Source organism: Colossoma macropomum, unplaced genomic scaffold (assembly GCF_904425465.1).
Source record: "Colossoma macropomum unplaced genomic scaffold, Colossoma_macropomum, whole genome shotgun sequence".
Lineage (NCBI taxonomy): Eukaryota > Metazoa > Chordata > Actinopteri > Characiformes > Serrasalmidae > Colossoma > Colossoma macropomum.
The window spans coordinates 24,758,932-24,784,579 of NW_023494801.1; the positions used below are offsets into that span (position 1 = coordinate 24,758,932).

General features: G+C 37.2%; 1 protein-coding gene across 7 annotated transcripts in view; it reads right to left on the reverse strand.

The window, feature by feature from the left end:
* LOC118820933 (SUN domain-containing protein 1-like) overlaps positions 1-25,648 on the reverse strand; it is a 79,161-nt gene that overhangs the window by 21,884 nt on the left and 31,629 nt on the right. For 5 of the 7 annotated variants that reach the window (XM_036589276.1, XM_036589279.1, XM_036589281.1 and 2 more), the window contains 2 exons: positions 10,100-10,126; positions 7,828-7,921 (listed from right to left, as the gene is read on the reverse strand). In XM_036589276.1, coding sequence (XP_036445169.1) covers positions 7,828-7,921; positions 10,100-10,126 — 121 coding nt within the window. The remainder of the gene's footprint in view (positions 1-7,827; positions 7,922-10,099; positions 10,127-25,648) is intronic. The other 2 variants (XM_036589280.1, XM_036589282.1) reach the window with 1 other exon arrangement.

Consider the following 25,648-nt stretch of genomic DNA (forward strand, 5'->3'; position numbering starts at 1 on the left):
AAATAAAGTTGGTAATAACTTTGTCTAAGATCAGTCTAACTGATCTTAGGCAAAGGATTTGGCAAACACAAGGCGAGGCACTGAAATAAAACAAAAACTTATGGAGAACATTCATATTGATGCATTGAACCCTGCCTACTAGAGAGAGAGGGAAAAAATTCCACCTCTAAAAATCTGCCTTCATTGTCAATATCAAAGGGGTATAACTGGTCTCTTAAAAAAGAGGACACTGTGTGAATGATGTTGATATTGAGATATCTGAAGGAACAGTTCAGACAGAATAGAATGCTAGACTGGGCCATCTACGAAGCTACAGGATTAAGGGGAAAATATTCACTTTCATGAAACTATATAATTAGAAAAAGACAAATTCTTTTACAATATCTCGGTTTGTATGATAGGAGGGTTGAGGGTTGGTAATATATAATAAAAGGTCATCTGCAATAATCCTTGAATTTCTGAGAAGGGGCAACAGATAAGGGCTTCAATGGTAGTGGAAACAAGGTCGGGCTCGACAGGCAATCTTGGCAAGTGCCACGATAGAAAGGAAAATAAGAGAAAAGAAAGAGTTGGTACAGACGCATGTAGAAGTTAGGGTGGACGGAAGTCTAATCGCAGAGATAATTTTTTTCCAAAGCCAAATTTATGCAGAACAGCAAATAAATGGTCCCACTCTATACAACTGAAGGCCTTTTCCTAAAGAGATGACTGCCTCTGGAACCTGGGAAGAGCTAAGGGTAAATATTATATTGAAGAGCTTACAAATGTTCGTAAATATGTGGCACCCTTTAATAAATCCATTTGATCAACTGAGAAGATAAAAGTAAGCACTGATTCCAATATTTTAGCTAGTACCTTTGGTCGAATTTTATGCTTGTTACAAAGTAGACTAGTTCGGCGATAATAGAGAGGGGACAATTTAACTCAAAACTTTTTATGAAACTATTCTAAATCCATCTGGACCTGGCGATTTACCGTTACTTACTGAACTGATGTCATTCATTTCTTAAAGGGAAATGGGTAGGTCAAGACTTTGGGATGCTGTCTGGATCTGTGGTGGGAACATTCAGTTTGTCCAAAAAAACAATACATGGCATTGGAATCAAGAAGGTATTCCAAAGTGTAAAGCAAAGATTAAAATTCTACAAACATCTTATTAACTTCTTTGGGATGCGATATTAAATTACCAGTAGAGTTCTTAACCTGTGGTATTAATCTAAAAGTGGCTTGACGCCTGAGCTGAGGGGCCAAAAGCTGACTACTTTTGTCCCCATATTGATATGCTAGGCCTTGTGATTGCAGAATAAGGGCCTCTATTTTTTTTAGTAGAGAGAGGACAAACCCTCTGACATAAAGTAAACTTAATATCAGTATGCAAGGGGGTGTGGTCAGATATCACTATAGCTAAATATTTCAATAGATGTAACTGAATCTAAGAGCTCTTTATATTAAAAAATAATTAATATGGAGGTAAGGGGAACAATGCTCTCCAAGGATCGACACATGCATTGTCATCATTAAAAAAAGATAAAGACTGAACAATTTTAGAAACTGAAAGGATCTTTGATCGTGATCAGTCTAAAACTGGATTACCACTCCTACCTTGTCAGTCCACCTTGTAGATGTAAAGTCAGAGACGATGGCTCATCTGGACCCTTACTTCCTGCGTCTGGCAGCCCAAATTATTTAAAAATATACGTTATTTATTCTAAATCTCTCTGTTTTATCGTGCAGAATTCCCAGGATCTGAAAACTAGCTCACATAACTCCTCTGCATAAAGGAGGTGAGGAGGCAGATGTAAATAACTACAGACCAATTTCAAAATTGTCCTGTTTAGCTAAAATTTTTTAATTTCTAGTAAATAGTCAACTTAAATTATTTCTATACTAAAATTCTGTCCTGTTTAATTATCAATCTGGCTTTAGAGAAAGACACAGCACCATCTCTGCTACCACCCTGGTTTTAAATGATCTGTATATGGCCATTGACACGAAGAAGCATTGTGCTGCCATTTTTATTGATTTATCAAAGGGTTTTGATAAATCAAAGGCTTTTGATAAAGTTGATCACACTCTTCTTTTAAAGAACTTACAAAAGATTAGCGTTGATACAAATGCACTAAAATGGACCCAAAATTACCTTTCAAACAGACAACAATGCGGAGCACTGTGTAATTACAAATCAGATTTTTTGACCATAACCAGAGGAGTACCACAAGGTTCAATTTTGGGCTCGGTTTTATTCAATATATATTTTAATGAACTTGCTGCCTCTGCCTCAGTCTGCAAAGTACACCTGTATGCAGATGACACGGTTTTATACTGTTCAGCTGACCCTGTTTATGCTGCAATAAGAAAACTGCAATACTCATTTAATGCCCTACAGGTTGCTTTGTGTAAACATAAACTCTTTTTAAATGTTAAGAAAACTAAGTTCATGCTGTTGTCCAGATCTACTAATACTGATTTAAATTCTGTAAATATCACTACCCTGGCGGGATCCAACATTGAAAGAGTCACAGAGTATAAATACCTTGGTATATGGCTGGATGATAAACTCATTTTAAATCCCATATTAATAAACTGATTGGCAAATGTAGACAGAAGCTTGGTTATCTACACAGAAATAAATCCTATTTCGCCACGTATGCAAGAAAAAGAATTGTTGAGGCAACCTTACTATCGGTCATGGACTACAGTGACGTAATTTACAAACATGTATCTGCCAGTTCCCTCAAACCACTGCACTCAGTCTATCACTCTGCACTGAGTTTCATTATTGGAGACCCTTATAACACTCATTACTGAAGACTGAATGCAAAAGTTGGTTGGCCCTCACTAGCAACACGGCAGGAAACGCACTGTTTTATTTTTATTTATAAAACAGTCTCCGGCCATATGCCAGAATATATTACTTGTCTGTAAATAATGGTATTTATCAGGCTCGCTCCAGTAGTTGGATCACATGCCAGATACTGAGTTTTTACTGAACTGGGAAAATCTGCTTTTAGTTACAGTGCACCAGCGAGCTGGTACTCACTACAGAAAACACTAAAGCTCAGCTCGGTGGTGTCACTCGATCATTTTAAACTTTTACTCTCTCCTCCACTCTGCCTGCACCTGTTTTACCTGATCTTTTTACTATAATTGTCTTATTTTCATTATTTTATTATTTGTCAGTTTATTTATTATTTTTCATATTATTATTTAATTATGATTATTTTATTATTATTTTAGTCATTTTAGTTTAAATTTTAGTTTATTTTTTGATCTTATTCTTCTTTATTTTGATTTGATTTTATTAACTTTTACATTTTAGCTATGTTTAAATTAATGTTTTAGATTTTCCACTGTATTTTTATGTATTTTTATCATTAATGTTTCTTTTTTAAACTTATCTGATTTGAGTCATTTTTTAAATTAAATTTACCTTTATTATTTGATATGTTCTTACACATTATCAATCCCTTTTCCTGTATCAACTCGGCAACATGTAAATGAGGGTCACCCTCAATGTTCTCCGAGGTTAAATAAAGGTTGATTGATTGATTGATTGATTGAAGTAATTGTAGGTGGACCTGACGAACCATACGCTGTACAAACTGATTTGGGATGGAGCATTATTGGACGTTCATTGCCATGCCTTAATGTACTTAAAGCCAGCAGCATGTGTCATTAGGTGGCTGTCAAGGAGTTTCCCCCAGTCACTCCAGCAGACGCTGTTTGCATTTTGGAGTCCGATTTTAAGGACAGTGTCCCAGGATGACATTCTTTTTAAATGGTAAAATGGTAAAATAAATGGTAAAAAAATGAAGTGGAGGTGGTTAGAAAGTAAAAGTTTAAAATGACTGAGTGACACTAGCGAGCTGAGCTTCAGTGTTTCCTGTAGTGAGTTCCAGCTCGCTGGTGCACTGTAACTAAAAGCAGATTTTTCCAGTTCAGTAAAAACCCTCGGTACCTGGCATGTGATCCAACCACTGCAGCGAGTAAATTCATTAAAATGACTGTAATGTCTGTAAATAATGGTATTTATCAGACCATTATTTACAGACATCATTGAAATAATATATGCTGGCATGTGGCTGGAGAGTGTTGTATGAATACAAATAAACCAGTGTGTTTCCCGTCGTGCTGCTAGTGAGGGCCAACCAACCTTTTCATACCGTCTGCAGTGATCAGTGTTATATGGGTCTCCAGTAATGAAACTCAGTGCAGAGTGATAGACTGAGTCCAGTGGTTTGAGGGAACTGGCAGATGCATGTTTGTAAATTACATCACCGTAGTCCATGACCAATAGTAAGGTTGCCTTTACAGAATTTAAATCAGTATTAGTATCTGGACAACAGCATGAACTTATTTTTCTTAGCATTTAAAACCAGTTTGTGTTTACAAAAAGCAACTGCAGGGCATTAAATGAGCACTGTAGTTTTCTTATTGCAGCAAAAACAGAGTCAGCTGAACAGTATAAAACCATGTCGTCTGCATACAGACGTACTTTGCAGACTGAGGCAGAGGCAGCAAGTTCATTAAAATATATATTGCATAAAACCAGGCCCAAAATTAAACCTTGTGGTACCCCTTTGGATACAGTCAAAAAATCTGATTTGTGATCACTCAGTGCTACGCATTGTTGTCTGTTTGAAAGGTAATTTTTGGGTCCATTTTAGTGCATTTGTATCAAAGCCAATCTTTTGTAAGTTCCTTAAAAGAAGAGTGTGATAAACTGTATCAAAAGCCTTTGATAAATCATCAAAAAATGGCCATATACAGATCATTTAAAACCAGTGTGGTAGCAGAGATGGTGCTGTGTCCTTCTCTAAAGCCAGATTGATAATTAAACAGGACAGAATTTTCATGTAGAAATGACTAATAAGTTGACTATTTACTAGAAATTCAAAAATTTTAGCTAAACAGGACAATTTTGAGATTGGTCTGTAGTTATTTACATCTGCTGCCTCACCTCCTTTATGCAGAGGAGTTACATGAGCTATTTTCCAGATCCTGGGAATTCTGCATGATAAAACAGAGTCAGTGGTTGAACATCACTTTCAGTAGCTTGTACTGTTGCTGGAGACTGATTAAGTTTGCTTCCCAACACTCTCATCATATTGCTAAGCCTAAGATCTAGTTCTAACAGTAGGATGTGGTTTATATTTCATATCATATGGAGACTGCACTACAAATTTTCTTATCATTAGTCATACTTAAACTAGGGTCCAAGGGGAAATCACTTGTGACTTACACAGGAAACATAGTTTATAATGCATTCGTAATTTGGTGGAAGTGTAAACGACCCTAAAGAAGAGGCATTTTCTTAGTTTTTAACCGTTAATTTATTTCTCAGCTTTTCTTTGAGTGTACACGTAAGAATACACTGACTTATTCTGTGAGTGCTATTCTGTACTGCCTCATGTTACTGTGCATGTGCAAGAAATGGAGGGAAAACACGGTTAATGGAGACAGACTCACTGAAAGGTCCTCACTGAAAACTCTGCAAACTTAGTACCTAGCTGGAAGGTGAACAAGGTAATTTGATAATTTAATTTTACTAATTCACAGAGCTTGTAGAGTACTTGCAAAGTGCTTCTGTGATCGTGTATACTGTGCTTATGTGATCCATGCAATGTAAGCCCACGCTCCCGTGAATTTTCAGCCTCATTGTTGTATTTTCTTAATTTTTAAACATTCAAGGGTCAAGCTGTTGTGTTGCTTTCTGTTTCTTTGCTTAGTCTGTAAATTATTAGAGATATTGTGTTTTATGGTTTTAAGTAGCACTGAGTGGTATTAAATTTACCGCATTTAGGAGACTGTGAACTTCTTGTAATAGCGTTTTACAAATTGACAGTCTTGCTTGTGTGTTGTGAATGGTTTCATGAGGTGAGACATGCTTCGTCAAAATATCACCTTTAGTTTGATTGTGCGAACCAATCAACCCCCCCCTTTTTGTATTTGTTGTTCTAATTCAGCTTTTACAGTGAATTCATGAAGACTAAGGCAATAAACCTTCATGATTCATCAGTTCTCGAGTTGACTTTCATTCAGCTGGGGTTGCTACATTTGGAATAACCTACCAGTCAGTGTCCAGGACTCAGACACAGCCTCAGTTTTAAGTCTAAATGCCTTCTTGTTTAGTCAAGCCTATGATGATTAGTTTTTATTTTTCCTGTTAAATAAAAGGTGCAGATCTGGGGGTTCAGGAACATAGACTATTATGGTAAAATGGGAGTGTTGGGGCCGTCATCTCACTGCTCTCATGCATTCACTCAGGTTTGTTGACAGTGGAGCAGAGGGGCGCTGGCATCTCAGGGAGCCCTCATGTTTTTGTTACCTTCTGGCTTTCCCTTTCAGTTAGGCTGTAATAGCTAGGCCTGCTGGAGTCACTGCTGCACTCTATTACCATTGGTAACTGCTCTCAGTCACTCCTAGCAGAACTAACTCAGTGTGTGTATTTGCCAAGCTGAATAACTGCCCATTCTGTAAGGTGTGATGCTGTTCCTTCATCTGCCTTGACCGGATGCCCCCTGCTTGTCACTTTCTGGACCAGTTAACTGGTCGTAGTCATGGCTGACTTGAGTAGTTTGTTCATTAGCGCATTAGCATACACTCAACTTACGTTACATGATATGAGGTGGTATTGAATGTTAGTATCAGTGCATTTTTGAGGTCAAGTATGAGTAAATGAGCATGGTATCAGGCAAAGACCTGATATCAGTATCAGTATAGAGCCATCCCTGCTTAGAACAGAATCCAGTTCTTTCTCAGCTCAGCACTTTCTTGCTGGATGGCTGGCCTCACAAGGTCCCAAAGGAGCTGGTTGCGTTCTCCCAAATCAAATAGGAGTTTTCCTGCTGAAATGGAGCTTTTTTGGCATGTAGGCTTTGCACAGTGGTCCCTTTTGCCCTGTGTATGCATGTTTTGGCTACGGCATGAGCGCCACCTTGACACTGTCAAGCTTAAGCACCATGGCTAAGACCTGGTCTGGTGGCCAGGGATAGACAGGGACATTGAATGGTTGGCCTGGCCATATTAGCCCTGGGAGCACCTGCAACTATATGTCTGCTGGGAGATCTATGCAATCCCCCACCACCAATGCTTTTGGGGGGTCTCCAAAGACCTGGACTCTAAATGGCCTGAACTCATCACAACTGGCTCGGTGACTTCCCAGGTCTTTACTGAATTTCTAGACCCATTTCTCACACTGTGGCCTACCAGAGACCATCACAACTGACAACAGCTCGCAACTTTCATAACTTGCAAACAAGGGCACCCACCACATGTGCACTGCTTTTTATCTGCCCCAGCCTTGTGCTTCACTGCCCCAGCACCACTGTGCCCTGCAACCTGCTCACATTTGTTCATGCCCTGGCCACCTGAAGGACTTTGTGACAACATACCATGTTTAATTTTCTGCTTTCTGAGAGGGGGTTGTTATGTTTGCACAAACTTGTTAGTGCTGAATCTGTGTTCTGTGTTCAGTTATCCTGCAAATGTTTGGTCATGCCTGATAAAAAAAAGTCTATGGTGATTGCACTGTCTGGAGTTTGCTCAATATATGTAACATGATGTTGGGTTGTGGGGTGTCCAAAATGATACAAACCAATAGCACAGTGTGTTTTTCCCCTGTTCTAAAAGATATACTGCAGAGGTGTTAGTGGTTATCACTTTTGGAAGTGTCATGTGTTTAATAAAACTATAGAAAATCTTATTGACTTAACTAAGATCAATACTTTTACTAAAAAACCCTTACTAAATAACCGTTACATATTAAGTAAATGAAAAATCTAATAATAATAATAATAATAATAATAATAACAACAACAACATTACCTGGTCAGGATAAAGATATTGATCAGAGACATCATTGTCATTAGCTGGTACCATCCTGTTCCCAGCCACCAAAAGGCACCAGACACTGTCTTCCCTGTACACAACAGAAGAAGGAAATGAGTGTATTTTACAGATCTGCTTTCCACAACATTTCTGGGTTAAGTATTGCTATGATGTTGTTTGGTTTGGTCTGGCTTTTAACTTCAATATATTGTTAGTAGGCTATAATATACAGTGCCTTCCACAAATATTGGTACCCCTTGTAATCATGAGCAAAATGAGCTGTAAAAATATTCTTAATTACTTATCCTTTTGATCTTTCATTCAAAATATCCGCAAAAATCTAACTTTTATTTAAGACATAATGATTGAAAGAAAAAACTAAATCTTGTCAGGAAACAATTATCTTAAATTTATATGTGCACCGTTAGGAATTCTTAATCTAACTGAAGTATATTCCCATTCATATTTTATGTTTTAAAGTTTGCCTGAGTTATTAGGAACACTTGCATGGTCAGCCATGACTTTCTGTTTTAATGGGGAATATATATGTGAGGAAACACAGGCCAAATGCCCTTAGTCATTCATCACTATGAGAAATGAAGTACAACAGTAGGTTTTTAAGCTGCACAAATCAGAAAATGGCTACAAGAAAATATCTAAACAATTGGAAATGCCCATTTCCACTATCAGGGCAAAAAATCAGAAGATTAAAACAACTGGCAATGTTCAGAATCTGCTGTAAAGAGGACATATGTCTTTACTGGCCCAATGCAGAGTGAGGAGGATGCTTCAAGTGGACAAAGAATCTTCAAAAATCACAGATGGGGAATCTGAGAAATTAGTTAGGTCTTGGAGTCAGAATGTCTCCCCAACTACAATTAAACACATTATCAACTGGGCTATATAAGCATAAGTTGTTTTGCGGGGTGGGACTGTGTTCTATGGCCAGATGAGACCAAAACAGAGGTTTTTTTGGCAACCCCAGAGGTGAGTTTGGCATGGACACAAAGATAGCAATGCAGAAAAGTACCTCATCCCCACTGTGAAGGATGGTGGTGGATCTGTATTTGGACACATGGTATCCCAGACTCCATCAAGTACCAGCAGAAATAAAATCAAAACCTGACTGCCTCAGCCAAGAATTTTCCAGCAGGATGATCATCCAAAGCACACCTCAAATCAACACAAAAATAGTTCACTGACCACTGAATTAAGGTTTTGCCATAGCTACACCAGTCACCTGACCTAAGCCCATAGAAAACCTGTGGAATAAGCTAAGGACAAGAGTCCGAAGTGTGGCCCTCAGAATCTAAAAGATGTGGACAGGTTGTGTATGGAGGAATGGTCTCAGATCCCTTGCCATATGTTCTTCAGTCTCATTAAATTGGAGAATTGGAGATGACAGCAGAAGACTCTGAGCTGTTATCTCTGCAAAGGGAGGCTGCACATAAAGAATGTTTTTTACAGCTTGTTTTGCTCATGTGTACCAGGGGTGCCAATTTTTGTGGAGAGTACTGTTTCTAGGCTGTCTATATCGTCATCCATTCACTGGTCACTACAGAACATATTTGATGCTTAAACAGTGGGTGTCTGAGAGAGAGGTAGACATAGAAACTAAGCTTGGCCCTTGAATTTTTGATTATCTCTTGAATGTTTGCCAAATGACAATTTGTAATCAAGCCATATTCTAAGGTATTTATATTCTGAAACATTCATTTAAAGCTGCAAATATACAAAAAGATCACCAAAAAGTAAGTTTAAGTGTAAACAACAATCAAACTTACACAACCAAAGGTGTGATATCCAACAAAAATCAAGACTAAGTAAAGGCAAAGTCAATCATTCCAGGTTTTTCCTAACAAAAATCAACAAAAATAAACATATACAAACCAAACAATTTTGTGAAAAGTATTGTCAACTGTTGAAATAAAACTGCTCCAACTGTCAACTGTTTAAATTAAACTGCTCCATTTCAGCAAGATATGTACAGACATGACATTCAAAGTGGTTTATTAAACTTCAGTAACACTTCAGCCTCAAAATTCTCATCAGTGACCCTGGCTCTGTCTGGGGTGAGAATCAGGCTTGCGTAGCTGAATAATCTCTCACCTGCTGCAGAGCTGTTGTGGCTCTGCAGCAGAACTAGATTTTTAGGTAAAATAACAATCCTCCTTTGCTGTAAAATCGTTAAAACATACAGCTCTAACACAGTTTTCACAATAATTGGTCTTAAACGCTGGAGTTAACGCATAACTGCTAATTCACCAACCTTTAACACTGAAGACTGACGCGCAGACTGCAGGTCATACAGCAATGCAGATAACGAAAAGGCAAAGAGAAAGATTTAAGACGAATATCAATAATATGGAGATGAATGGACTTATTTGCATTTATAAGCACTGAGCTGGTTTTTTCATACATTTAATCTGCAAAAACTTGCAAAGCTGAAGTCAGCTTCTCATTTGAATTCTCCCGTTCCACCTAAAGCTTAAAGCAGAGCAAAGTAAGCATGCATTTTTGTTTATATTACATTTTCAGCCTATACTAGCACATTAGCACATACTGAGACCTATTTACAGCCAAGTTGGTAAAACGGACTACTTAGCTACTCCCCCATCCCTGCAAATTAGGGGTGGCTTGATACCACTTTTTCATGTCCGATACCGATACCACAACTTTGAGTATTTGCTGATCCAGATACTAATTTGATACCATCCTTTTCCCTCTCTTAAACAACTAAGCTGTTAATAATTGACTGGATGCACATTTCTTAACTTAGCCTTTTAAATAATAATAATGCTTAAACTGTTAAACAGATGTTCTATTTTCCTAAATGAAGAAACATACAGCCCAAAACATGACTTAGTCATGCAATACTGCTGCTTCTTTTTATTCAAACTCTTTTCAGACACAGAATATTTTGCAGCATTTTTGATTAGTCAGCTCAATTCAAACATTCAAACTGAAATTTAAAGTGCAACTTTGTGCAAATGTTTCAACACTCAATATACCTCAACAACACAGCAAAAAAACAAGTTGCAATGGAGACCATGACATAACATACAAATAATAGCATTTCCCAAAATAAAATGTACAGTGCAACACAGTACAGTAGACATGACATCTTAAGGCACTTACAACTGACTCTAGGCTATTACACATCAAGTTGACTCACTCACATTCGAGCTACTGGTCACGTGACACATGCTGGTCATCTGTCACATCACTAGGACTGTCAAAAATGACAAACGCACAGGTTCGAATGATTGAATATCTATATTTGCACAGCATGTCCATAAAAGGGCAAACCAATACAAGAAAGTTGCATCTGATTCAGTTGCCTCTCAAATTCACATACCCCTACATGAATCACATCCTCAGGAGTGCTCATTCACTGAGAAGAAATAGGCACCAAACAACACTGCAACTATGGAAAGTAAAAAAAGTTCAAGGAGGATGTAAATCTTCGCTTTGCCACCGATTGGATTATTAAATTGGGGCATAAGACTTTTTCACCCATTTTGCTTACCGTTGTTTCAGTGCTGTGTGAATGTACATGCCCACGCTCATACTTTGCATATTTGTGCATATTTTCGAGATGAGCCCTTAGGTTGCCAGTTTTTTACAATTCAATTTCTATGTCACTCTGATATAAATCTTGTAAGAAGGCCTGTTCGTTTAAGTATTCACATTTTTTTAACACTATTTTAGATCCAACTCTGTTTATTGCAGCCCTTCTTACACAGGCTATGGGACAGTGGTCACTGACACCTAAATCAAATACTCTTACTCGCACACAATTATACAGCCTGTTACACAGTATGAGATCAGTGTTGACTTAACTAGGTTTTTCTGTATTGGGTATTACAGGCTCAGATATGATTTGGGTTAAGTTAAAAGTATTAAAAAAATCTTTATTCAGAGTGCATCCAGAGCTCTGATGCGTCCGTGTTTATTTGTAACAATACTTTTTTTCTTGTCAGGAAAACGATAAGCACATTTTAGTTGTTTAGATATGTGGACATACAAATATCAGAAATATTCAAAATGCAACGTACACTAGCGTTGAATAATGAGGCTATTCTCTGCATGTCCCCTCAAGAGTGCCATTTTTTTATGTTGCTTGCTTTGTTGCTTTTTTATAGTGATGCACATTAATGTGTATTAATGTGCACGTTTTCAAAACTTGTTTTGACAAGCTTGTTTTTTGTGGGTGTGTTTGTATTTGCAAAACTCCAAAAAAGGCTTTGGGCTTATTCACCCCCTTCTGAACCAATTAGAAATTGTCCTGTACATTGTTGCTGTCAGAACAAAACCTTGCATCTCCAAAATGGGTAACGATACACAAGAAGCAAAACTTTCTTAACTTACAAAGGAAGTAAATGTAACAAAATCTATTTTAAAATAATTTTAGACCATTCTTTTTGCTCCATTTCCACTTGATCTATTTCCATTTTTTTATTTTTAACACAATGCAAAGGATAACTAGAGTGCATAAACCGCCAAAAAAAGTGAAAAAAAACGAAGACAATGAAAGTGAAAAAAATGGAGACACAAGGTTTCTGAGCAACAGCAACAACATACCGAATGTCACTGTAAAATACCTGTGGTTTCAACGAAAACAATGAAATTCATCAATAATTGTGCCCTGCTTTAATGATTTCTCAAAATTGCTTATTCACCCAGCCGTAGATTAGTGGCTGAGCTAGCAGTCAAGATTTCTTGAATGCTTTAGGAACTCCCAGTGGTTGTTTGACACATTTGCATGCTGGTTGTTATAGTGACAGACAAAAAACTTTAAAACCAAGCAAAATTTGGAAGCTGATGAGACTGCATGGTACAAGGCTTCAATGCAGAAAACTACACAACATGACAAGTAACATGTTAAATACTAGTTTACGCTGTAATGCCTCTTTAATGTAGAGAAAGTCTGTGCAGTGATTCCTAATATACCTGATCCAACTAATCAGCTCATTAACAAAGCCTAACTGAGTTATATGGGGCATGTTAAAGCAAGGGAAATGTACAGAGCAGTCGACCTCCAAGACCATTCCTTCCACTTTTAAAACCAAAAAGAAAATTCCACCAAAGATCAAAACAATAACAATGATCTAGAACAAAGGCCAATGTAGCCTAGAAGCTTAATAAAAACTGTCCAACACTGGATTTGGAATGACTTAAAGGGGAACTCCACTGATTTTGCAAAATTACTGAATCATTCAGTGGTTTAGATGTAAACACAATCATTCAGAATGGTTTGGTGTGAAATGTGCCTTTCTAGAGAAATTTACGAAGTCAAAATTGTTCACCACTGTAGTACTAAGAACCAGACAGCATTATGTCCACATAAATATCACCATTTTCTCTGCTATCCAAAATGACCAGTGAACTTACATGTGTCATACGTTTTATGTCACGTTGATAATGGTAAAATACTGCAAATTTTTTTTCTGTACTGTTTTTTCCTTACAACGGCCTGTATGTACCTCTCCGCTCTGCACGTTTGCGTTGTTGCGTTGCGGGGTTGTGTTGCACGGTATCAGCAAAACTCACAGCTTATGTGAGTATTCATCAGAGTAGCTGCAATAGATCACACTTGCACCTTGTGGGTTAATTGTTCAGGATGGTGGTGAACAGTGTTGTACTAGGAGGCAAAAATAAGAAAATACAGTATGGTGTGTTTTTTTCGGTTGCTGTTACAAATACCAGAAGTCCTGAAGCTGTGGCTAATTGATTGGAAGCTAGACACAAATACTGAAGTCGAACAACTCTACAAATCTGGGGTTTGTAGCAACCACTTCACCAACGAAGACAACTTTAGACTAGTGAAAAAAACAACAACAACAAAATCATGTTAGCTTGCACGCATTGATCTCGGTTGAATGCAGTTTTGAGAGGAAACACAGAAATAATCCTGGAGTAATAGTTTTACTAAAAATACATTTTAGGCAAAAACTTCATAACAAAACTATCACAAAACAATGTCTCAGGTATCAAGCAACACATTCATAACCATTTTGTGTATAAACTTAACAAGATGTAGTTTTTAGAGCCACTGAATACTTCAGACGTCTGGCTCCTAGTACAATAATGGTGAGCAATTCTGACCCTGTAAGATTCTCTAGAAAGGTGGATTTCACACCAAACCACTCTGAATGATTGTGTTTGCATCTAAACCATTAAATGATTAAGAATTTTGCAAAAACGATGGAATTCCCCTTTAACATACTTAAAAAGTCTACACACCCCGGTTAAAATGCCAGGATTTTGTCATGTAAAAAAAAAATCAGACCAAGATGAATCATTTCAGATTTATTTCCACCTTCAATGTGACCCATAATCTGTACAATGCCATTGACAAACAAACTGAAATCTTCTAGACTGGAAATGTGGTTGCATAAGTGTGAATGCGCTCTTGGGGATGTGACTGTGTTCTAAATTAGCCAATCACATTTAAACTCATGTTAAACAGCAGTCAATACACAGCTGCCATCATTTAAAGTGATTCTGATTAACCCCATATAAAGTTCAGCTCTTCTAGTAGGATTTTCCTGATATTTTCTTAGTTAAATTTTACAGCAAAAGCCATGGTCCATAAAGAGCTTACAACACATAAAAGGGATCTGATTGTTGAAAGGTATCAGTCAGGAGAAGGGCACAAAACAATTTCCAAGGCATTAGATATACCATGGAACACACTGAAGATGGTCATCAAGAAGTGGACTAAATTTGTCACAAAACCTTCAGGCCTCTTCTAAAAAGCTGAAGATGAAAAGGAATTTCACCTTTCAGCATGACAATGACCCAAAGCATACCTCCAAATCAACAAAAGAATGGCTTCGCCAGAAGATGATCAAAGTTTTGGAATGGCCCAGCCAGAGCCCAGACCTGAATCTTATTGAAAATCTGTGGGTAGTCCTGAACAGGGCTGTACACAGGAGATGCCCTCGCAATCTGACAGATTTGGAGTGCTTTTGCAAGGAAGAGTGGGCTAAGACTGCCAAGTCAAGATGTGCCATGATGATAGACTCCTACCAAAAAGACTGAATGCTGTCATAAAGCCAAAGGGTACTTCAACAAAGTATTAGTTTAAGGGTTACGGTGCACATTTACGCAACCACATTATTTTAGTTCTTTATTTTTATTTTTACTCTAAAAGATTTTCGTTTGTTTTTCAATGGAATTACAGATTTTGAGTCACAGTGAAGGTGGAAATACATGTGAAATGATTCATCTTGGTCTGATTTTTTTTCATGACAAAAACCTGGCATTTTAACAAGGGTGTGTAGACTTTTTATATCAACTGTATGTGGATACCCAACCACTCGGGGTGTGAATCTCAGAGCCGACAGAGCTGAAAATCAATTTGTTCCATGATTCATTGATATATGGTCTGATTCAAAAACTATTTTTATTAAATGAAGAATTGAAGGTTTGATTTAATACACCAATCAACAATTCAATTTGTCTATTTGATTCAGCAATTCAAGCACCTTGAAGAATTATTTAAATGGATTAAAAGTACCGATATAACATGATGAACTAAAAAACAATATTTCTCAGTAAAAACAGAATCAGTCAAATTACTTCAGTAATGATTACTAGAACAAAGGTGATTCCAAACAAACCTCCTCTAAATAGGAGGAACTTCATGAATACTACTAAGGTGGTTTGATTTAACTAACAATATAAACAAGACGTGTGTGTGTGAGTGTGAGAGCACCAAATAAACCTAAGTCAGAGATGTCATGGAAAAAAAACTGGGGTGGTGATGGTAGGGGTGGGGAGCGGTGTGACATAGTTGAAAATAAAATGCTTATATTTTGAACAACTTTACTGAGAATGATTTCTCAAAAAATATTTTCTGTCTCTCAGCAATGATATTGTGGCTGTGCCTCTGCTGCTCTGCATATAAAGGATGCTGTTTAGTGTGCCACAGCTCTCAGTTTAGTTGTTCTGCCACAGCCTGTATTTCGCACCATGTATTTCTTGTTTGGCTCTTTGTAGTGTCTCCTGCTTCATTCGTTATGTCAGATCTAAAATATCATGCTATCTAGGTGAAAAAAGAGTGGCTGGCATGTGAGTTCAGACACAAGCACACTAAATTAAAGCAAATAAGTCTGACTGCCACGCTTGAACAGCAGTTCTTTAAGCTTACATCTCTAGCTTCTGAGTTGCTTAAATTACGATTTGTAGTGCCCGAGTAGTGGTTTGTAAATCTCACACTGTTTCCTCTATGATGTGTGTACACAGTTTGCTTAGAACACTGCCTGTGCCACTTGCGCTGTAATGCTGCTGTCTGAAAAAAAAATCACTATATATTTGTTTAAACAAGTTTTTTTGTTTTTTGAGTCATGATTTGTTTGATTCCTAGTAATTAACAATCAATTTTTGACCAATGCATATGATTCAGTATTCAGTATTGTAGAGCAGAAAAAAAGATGGTTAGTGAATTCTGACTCTGTAAGGTTTCTACCATGCATTGGGAAGAGCTGGTCCACCTCCATCCCAAATGGACAGTTCTTATCACCATCTACATTTCAGAGATCTGGTGGTACTATTTCAGCTTAGTGGATGTTTCCAACATAAGGTCACTTTTGATTGGTCAGAACAGGCTAGCCCTTGGTTTTAAATAATAATAATTTCGTCAAGATAAAATGTGAAGAAACTCACGGTTTAGTCAGAAAACAGAAGGCCCGAGAAACAGAAAGGAAATCAGCAGAGCATTCTGTGGAGAGACAGCATCTCTGGTACTCTCTTTCTCTTTACCTATCTATCTAGCAGGTAATATTCAAGTAGTACATTCAGGTTATATTCACAGTTTATCACAGGTATTCATCATTTTACAATGTCTTTAGTATAACCTCATTATAATATTTATTTCATTGTAACATGTAATTGATTACGTACTGTTAATAAACCCATCTGTGCTACCTAAAACCAACGTGAAGGTTAACCTACTGAACAATTTAATATTCCAAACTATACTTAAAAGTATAACGACACTGATCCCTTTGCGCTCTCTGACTTAACAGCTTTTGGTCACTTAGTCCTTTAAATACAGGTCAGTGTAAGATCATAACCAAAAAACACCCCACAATGTGTTCCTTTTACAATCAATGCAGCTGTATCATTACATCATTACCAAACATTACATCCATATGTGCTTGTTGAACACCTCATTGCAAAACTATGGTCACTCTCTGTTCAATGTGAAATTGGCACAACCAGAACTTTAGCCTTTTTTTTAAGACATGCGGGAGTTTGTTGGGATTGGATCTACCACATTTGCAGGGGGCAAATTACAAGGTTCTGTGGAGAGGTTACAAGGTCATTTGAAACGAAATTTTAACAGATGAAAATGAATGGTATGTTTAAAGTATTTTTTGTATTTACTTACTATTGATACTTTTGTTGTGAGGTCTTTACTCTCTGTATTTCTGGTTTATTTACTGGTATTTACCCAACAGCATGCAGGGGTCTTCATGATGCAGCCCATAACCAGAACGCCATTTTCTTTTATTTCCCTATTCAAGCAGTAAATATGCTAATAGATTTAATGTCATCCACATTAGTATTAGCACTTTCTAATCTTCAATATGACCCATTCAACTATCAGTGTTTGTCTAGGGGTACTGCATGATTATATGATTGATTTTATGCACCTGGATGTTTTTAGCAGCAGGTGTGGTTGAAATATCCAAAAACTTTCATGGAACAGGTTTTTTTTTGTTTTGTTTTTTAATTGTAAAGAGTTTTTTTTTTTACTAGCAGGCACTCTGAGACACAAAACAAAAAGGGATCTCAACTACTGCCCATTTTTGGTATTTTGTTGAGAGAACCGCTGAGAGTCAGACCACTGTCCCCTGCCATTATGTCTTTCACGTTCATGCTGTTGCAGTAACAGACATAAGCTGATAAAATACACACATGCACACACGCACACACACACACACGATTTAGATTAGTTCACAAATGACAAATAAGGATGGCTACGATGGCTAAGAAAATAATCTTCGAAAATGATTTAAATGCATGTAATCTTTGCATTAATGTTTTCAAATGTTCTTGAATAAGTTTCATATCATTCACAACAAAATGTTTGATTGAAAAAGTCTTAAAATGTCAAATGGTGTAACGGTCACACAACACACAAGAAATACAGTATTTTTGCCTGCTAACTGCACATATATTAAATTACTAAGTTCTTCTTACTCATCTTACGAAGTTGGCTTGACAAAATCTATGTACTGGTCTTTGCTTTATTATTCTATGTTTTTTGGACTGTCTTCACAGGTCAGAGTTTATGAGCTAAAACCATGAAACCTTGCAAGACTGTAGAACCTATATGGAAATAGTGTGCTTGTGCTTTTGAGACTGAACACGTGTACGGTTTTTGAACGTTTGTTCAAACACAGTTTTTTTCCCCCAATAGAAAACAAATGGCAAGGTGTTGAGAAAATTCAAATCTTACAGCCACAAATGATGTCACAAAGGACATCTCACACTGCTTCCAGACATTACATACAAAATCACATACATACCAGCACACAGACATAAGCAGCCTGGGATACCACTGCTACGGCCTAGCAACACCTTAGCAACCATCTGGGATACAACAGCAATGGCCTAGCAACACCATAGCAACCACCTGGGATACCACAGCAAACACTTAGCAACACCTTAACAACCACATGGGATAACACAGCAACACCTTTGCAACGCCTGGGATTTCATAAAAGCTTTAACAAGCCATAAAAGTTGTTTTTGAACCTTCCCCTATTAGTTAACTTGGCTTGACAAAGTTAATTTACTGTCGCTTTACCAGTGACCAAGGATAGTCAGCAATTCTTGGTCTGAAAAGCACGATGGGCGTGAACAGTAAAACCAGGGGCTCACCTGAGTGAATGGGATAAAATGAAGGCAACAGCTGAGTACCCTGAACAAACTGCTGTTCTGTGGAAGTAGATTGCAATATGTCCTGTAGTTTATCATCAACATGTTTGTGGCACTTAATATTGTGATAATTTTCCAATAACGTAATAACACTCAGAAATGTAATAAAATTGTACACATCTTTTTGAACTGCCACTAATGCAATGTCATTGGACAGCTGAATGTGCTCAGAGGAAAGAGACAACCGTCAGCTATTGGACACTGACTGACTAGCATCGCGCTGAATGATGGGGAAATGGGGGGTTGGCATCCCACCCAAATACCCACCCACCAATCCAGAGAGAGCGAGGCCAATTGTGCTCTCTCAGACTCCCAGCCATGGATGGCTGTAGAATCACCAGGGATTGAATTCGCGATCTCCTGATGATACCTGCTGATAGGGCCAACGCTTAGATGGTTGGGAGTACGGGAGAGCAATACCATTTTTACCAGTCCTTAATGTAATAATTTAATACCTTATTAATACCAATTGTTGCAGTTTTGCAAGTGGAATTTTTGCCCATTCTTGCTTGACACAAGACTGCAGCTTCTCCACAGTCCGCAGTTGATGTGGTTTGATTCTCCTCTTAATGATACGCCATACATTTTCCATATAAGACAGATCTGGACTGGAGGCAAGCTAGTCAAGCACATGTGCTTTGTGTCTACAAAGCCACACTGTTGTAGCACATACAGAATGAGGCCTGGCATTGTCTTGCTGAAATAACCTTGGACTTCACAGGAAAAGATGTCATCTTGATAGCAACAAATGTCTCTCTAAAACCCCAACACGCCTCTGCGTCAACGGTATCTCCACACATATGCAAGTCACCCATGGTGTGGGCACTGATACATCCTAATACCAGATAATGGCTCTTGCACCTTTCGCTGATGAAAGTCTGGAAGGTCCCTTTCTTCTTTGGTACAGAGACTTGATGTCCATTTTTCCCAAAAACAAGCTGAAACATGGACTCATCTGACCACAGCACACATTTCCACTGTCTTTCAGACCATCTGAGATGAGCTCAGGCCCAGAGAACTCTGCTGCATTTCTGCATAGAATTAATGCATGGCTTCCTCTGGAGATTTCTCTAGTATCTTTCCACAATATTATGTACAGTAGATGCTGAAAGACCATCTACCTTTGCAATCTTTCATTGAGAATTTTTTTTTAACTGTGTGACAATTCTCCCCCAAAGTTTGACACAAATTGGTTTGCAAAAACTGAACCTTTGATGGAGGCTCCTTTTATACCCAATCATGATGCCCTCACCTGTTACCAATTCACCTGCTTATTGTGGAATATTTCAAAATGGTGTAACCTGAATGTTCTACAAACTCTTCACCCTGATTTTGCCACATCACAACTTTTTTGGAGTGTTGCAGGCATCAAATTCAAAATTTGTTTATATTTGCAAAATATAATGAAGTTGTTCAGCTAAAACATTTAAAGTCTTTAAAATTCTTCTCAGTTAAATTAAGGTTCAAAAGAAGTAACAAATTACAGATTCTTGTTTTCACTGCATTTTACAAGATTTCACAACTTTTCTAAAAATGGGGTTTGTAAATTGAACTTTGTATTCCAATACTCCATCTGACCATATATGCATAACAGGATAAACAAACACTTTGTTAATACTTTATCATGACTGACCTTCATCTGTCTCAGAAAACATTCTTACTAGCATCGCTGCCTCTCATCAAAATCTAAATGTAAAAATCTGGACTGGCTGCCTCAGTGTTTTTGTCGCTGGCAGTGTGCATGCAAGGCTAGTAACATTAAGCTGTATTAAATGTAGAATACTTAAAACTACAGAGAATATTCTAACTTTGGTACTTGCTGAAGATACAAGTGCTACATTATCAGATAAAACATATCAAGCATTTGAAAGTTATGGTCAACTCATTAATTTGACAAATTCCCAATAACGTAATATGGTATTACAAATGACTAAGCTGAAAATATAATGATAACACTTTGATAATATTTTGAATGTATTCAGATGCTCCACTGCTACTACATCATTGGTATGTTGTTGATACGTTACTGAAATCCTGTTGAGTGTTTATTTCATCTAAAAAGGACCACTCAAAATAAAGCGTCACCTATATGATAGAATCCCTATAACTATTAACCTGAAAATGTAATAAATTCCCACTAATATAACAAGTTATTACATTATGGGCAAAATTGTTATTACAGTAACAATTAAGACATTCTATTACTTTACTAGGCAATTTATTACATTATTGTTTTTTATTGCATTTTTAACTTGGGTGCAAAATTTTGTTACATTTCTGGGATTGCATTAGTAGTAAATTACAACAATATTAAGAGCCACACATATTTTCTATCACATGTTCATTGTTTAACAAGCTACGACATGAAAAAAAAAGGGAAAAGAAAAAAATTAACAAAGATTTGTGAGACAAGTAACAGCGGTTGATGTTGCGACAGTTATGGTTAATTTACGGCACTGCTTCAGCTTCTCAGAAAACTTGTTTTCTCACATTGCCAAATGGAGACAGTATGACCAACAAAAGACAAAATACTCTGGAAAAGTATGTGACAAATTTTGGGTACATACATAGCACCTTACTAATACTTCACTGCCGCCTTAAATCCATTGCTACTTTAATTCCATTGCTACCTCAAATCCACTGCTCTCTTAAATTCTCTGACATAATAACTTTTCTGACACATTAAATCCACTGCCACCTTAAATTTACTCTTACCTTAAATCCACTGCAACCTTAAATTCAATGGCACCTTAAATTTACTGATACCTTCAATCCACCAACAGCTTAAATTTAGATACCTTAAATCCACTGCCGCCTTGAATTCACTGCCACCTTAAATCTACTGCCACCTTAAATCTTGTGCTACCATAAATTAACTTTTAACTAAAAATCAACTGATACCTTAAATTTAATGCCTCCTTAATTCCACTACTTCCTTAAATTCACTGCCACATTACATTTACAGATATCTTAAATCTATTTCCCCCTTAAATCTACACGGCTTAAATTCACTGCCACCTTAAATCCACTGGTACCTTAAATTTACTGATACCTTAAATGCACTGGTACCCTAAATACACTGTCACCTTAAATTTACCGATATCTTAAATCCACTGGTACCCTAAACCCACTGCTCCCCTACATTCACAGGTGTCCTAAAAACAATGCTACCTTGTGTTGAGTGTGTGTGGTGTGTAGAGTGTGGGGTGTGTTTGTGGTGTGTGTATGATGTGTGGTGTGTTTGTGGTGTATGAAAAATATGTGGTGGGGTATGTTTGGGATTAGTGTGTGGTGTGTTTGTGGTTTGTGTTGAGTGTGTGGTGTGTGTGTATGTGGTAAGTGTGTGTACAGTGGTGGCGTGTGTTATGTTGTGTTGAGTGTGTGTATGTGTGTGTAGTGCTTTGAGTGTGTGTGGTGTGTGGTCTGTTGAGTGAGCGGTGTGGGGTGTGTTGATTAAGTATTGTTAGTTGTCAATGTTGTTACTGTTTACTTTCTGTTATCACTGTTTTATTACTGTTTCATTTCTGTTACTGCCATTTCAGTTTTGTTACTACTGTTATTACTTCTGTTATTACTACTGTTATTACTACTGTTATTGCTGTGCATTAGGCTGTAAGCGTGTGAGTCTATGTGTACTGTGTATGTGTGTCTGTGTGAGAGATATGCATTGTGACATCACTTGTGGCAGTGTAAGTGTTCAGAACATTTCACCATTCTTTTCCAATGGGAACATTTTCATACTGAACGAATGTTTTACGAAAACTGTATGTCGGATCAGGCCAAAAAAGCACAAGTGCACTATTCCCATATACGAGGAACTTTTGTGCAAAATTTGGTGGTTGCGCATCAAAAACTGTGGACCATGAAACGTTTACAAAAATTGAACGTAGATTAATAATAAGATGTTTAGAATTTAATAATAATTACAAGATTTTGAAGGACAGTAACAGAACATGTTTATTATTTATTATGTTTATTTATTGTTTACTATATGCTTATGTATTACCTCTAGCATTTTCATACAATGTTTATATGTATATATGCAGATATACATATTTGATATATTCAAAGATAAATTTGCAATTGTATATACACTGTTCATATAGTTATATATTTCATAGATGTGTTATATTTATGCCTATCATTGCACATTTGCACTGTCTGTTTGCACTGTTGCACTGCTACTATTTGCACATCTGGTAGATGCTAACTGCATTTTTTGTACTTGTACTAAGCAATGACAATAAATCTATCTATCTAATCTATCTATCTGTCTGCCTGTCTGTCTGTCTGTCTGTCTGTCTGTAAGAGTGCCAAGGCAGTTTCATAACTACAACAAGAAACTTTTTGCACAAACTTTAAAAAGCCACTAAATTACATTTAAACGTTCAAATGGTGTTTGATGTTTGCTAAGGTGTTGCTACTGTGCCCTATGTTGTTGCTCTGGAGTTGCTAGGTTGGCTGCTATGCTATTAAATACACTGGTACCTTCAATTCATTTCTACCTTAAAGCCACTGCCACCTTAAATCCAATACATCCTTAAATCCACTGCCACCTTAAACCTCCTGCAACCTTAAATCTATTGCTACCTTAAACCCACTTCCAGTTTTAATCCACTGGTACCTTAAATCTATTGAAACTTTAAATCCAATAGTATATTAAATCAACTTAACCCTTAAATCCACTGCTACCTTAAATGTATTGCTAGCTTTATTCCACTGCCACCTTAAATCTCCTCCTACCTCAAATCTAATGCTACCTTAAATCCACTGCTCCCTTCAATCCAATACCTGCTTAAATCACAAAATTTAAATACAGTTACCTTATTTCTCTTGCAACCTTAAGTCTTTTGCTATGTTAAATCCAATGTCACATTAAATCCATTGCAACCTTAAATCCAATACCACCTTACATCCAATGCCTCCTTAAATCCATGTAAATCCTAAATCCACTGCTTCCTTAAATGTTCTGCGACCTTAAATCCATTGCTACCATGGGTCCAATGCCACCTTCAATCCACTGGTACTTTAAATCTTCTGATACCTTAAATCCAATATTTTTGCTGTGCAATAGACTGTAAGAGTGTGAGTCTGTGTGTACTGTGTATGAGTGTCTGTGTGAGAGATGTACATTGTGACATCACTTGTGGCAATTACATTTGAATGTCTTGAACATTCCGCCATTCATTTCCTAGGGGGGGAAATATTGTTTTTGAACAATCATTTTTTTAAAAAGCACAAGCATAAATCTCGAGTACTGGATCTACGGTCCTGCGAAGTTTGGTCACTGTAGCTCGAAAGCTGTAGGAGGAGTGGCATTTACTTTTTTGAGCGTAGAAAAAAATAAGAATAAGAAGAAGGAGAAGAAGAACAGTAAGTTGGCTTTTCAAAGACAACTTAACTAGAAAGGGAAAGTATGTGAACGAACTTTAAGTTGGCTTGAAAACGCCAGCTAACTACACTTAAATGTTAAAATAGTGGAAGACTTTTGATGGTTGCTAAAGTGTTGCTTAGATGTTGCTCGGCAGTTGCTATGGTATCCAAGGTAGTTGGTAAGGTGTTGCTAGGTGGTTGCTATGCTATTAAACACATTGCTACCTTAAATCCATGGGTATATTAACTCTATTGTTACTTTAAATCCAATTAAAGCTTAAATCAACTGCCACTTCAAATTTCCTGCTACCTTCAATCCAGTGCCTCCGTAAATCCACTGGTACCTTAAATTTATTGTTACCTTAAATCCACTGCTACCTTAAATCCTCTGCCACTTTAAATTCATTGCCACCTTAAATCCACTCCTCCCTTAAATCCACTGTTACCCGAAATCCACTGCCACCTTAAATCTCCTGATACCTTAAATACCATTACCTTAAATTTGCTGCCTCCTTAAATTGATTATTGTTGCTGTTATTGCTTTGCATTAGGTTGTAAGCATGTGAGTCTGTGTACTGTATATGACTGTGTGAGAGATGTGCATTGTAACATTACTTGTGGCAGTTACATAGAAATGTTCCAAACATTCCACCAGTATTTTCCTATGGTAAAAATATAATTTTACAAAACTGCACATCGGATCGGTTTAAAAAGCACAAATGTCACACCTCCTGCCAAAGACGCCTCCTCTACCTGTTCCTTTACCCTCGCAAGATCACTTGAGTCCATGGACTATCTAGAGGACTCCAACTCCCATGAATCAGTTGGAGATCTCGTGACTCTCATCCCATTGCCATCAACCAATGAACATTCATTTCAGCATTTCTCCTCACCAAATTCTAAGCTGTCACAACTGTTTGTCATTACACTCCATTAGTCAGTTTGCATATAAAGCCCATGATTTAGCTTAGTAATTTGCAAAGTATAGCCAAGACCTTCCTGTGAGCGTCTGATCTGTGTTGACATTGTAACAACAAACATATCTCGGGTATTGGATCTATGATCCTGCAAGGTTTGGTAGGTGTAGCTTGAAAGCTGTAGGAGGAGTAGCATTTACTTTTTGAGCATAGAATAATAAGAAGTAAAATAACTAGAAAGGGAAAGTGTGAACCCATTTTTAATCCACTTTATCCAATGGAATCTTCAATCCACTTAAACCTTAAATCTCTTGCTACCTTAAATCTATTACTACCTTAAATTTACTGGTACCCTAAATCCACTGCCACCTTGAATCTCCTGCTTTCTCAAATTCACTGGCACCTAAATCTAGTGCTACAATAAATCCATTGGTCACTTAAATCCAATGCCTCTTTAAATCCAATGCCTCCTTAAATCCACTGCTACCTTAATCTATTGTACACTGGTACCTTAAATCTCCAGCTACCTTAAATTCACTTGTACTTTATGTACACTGCTACCTTAAATTCCC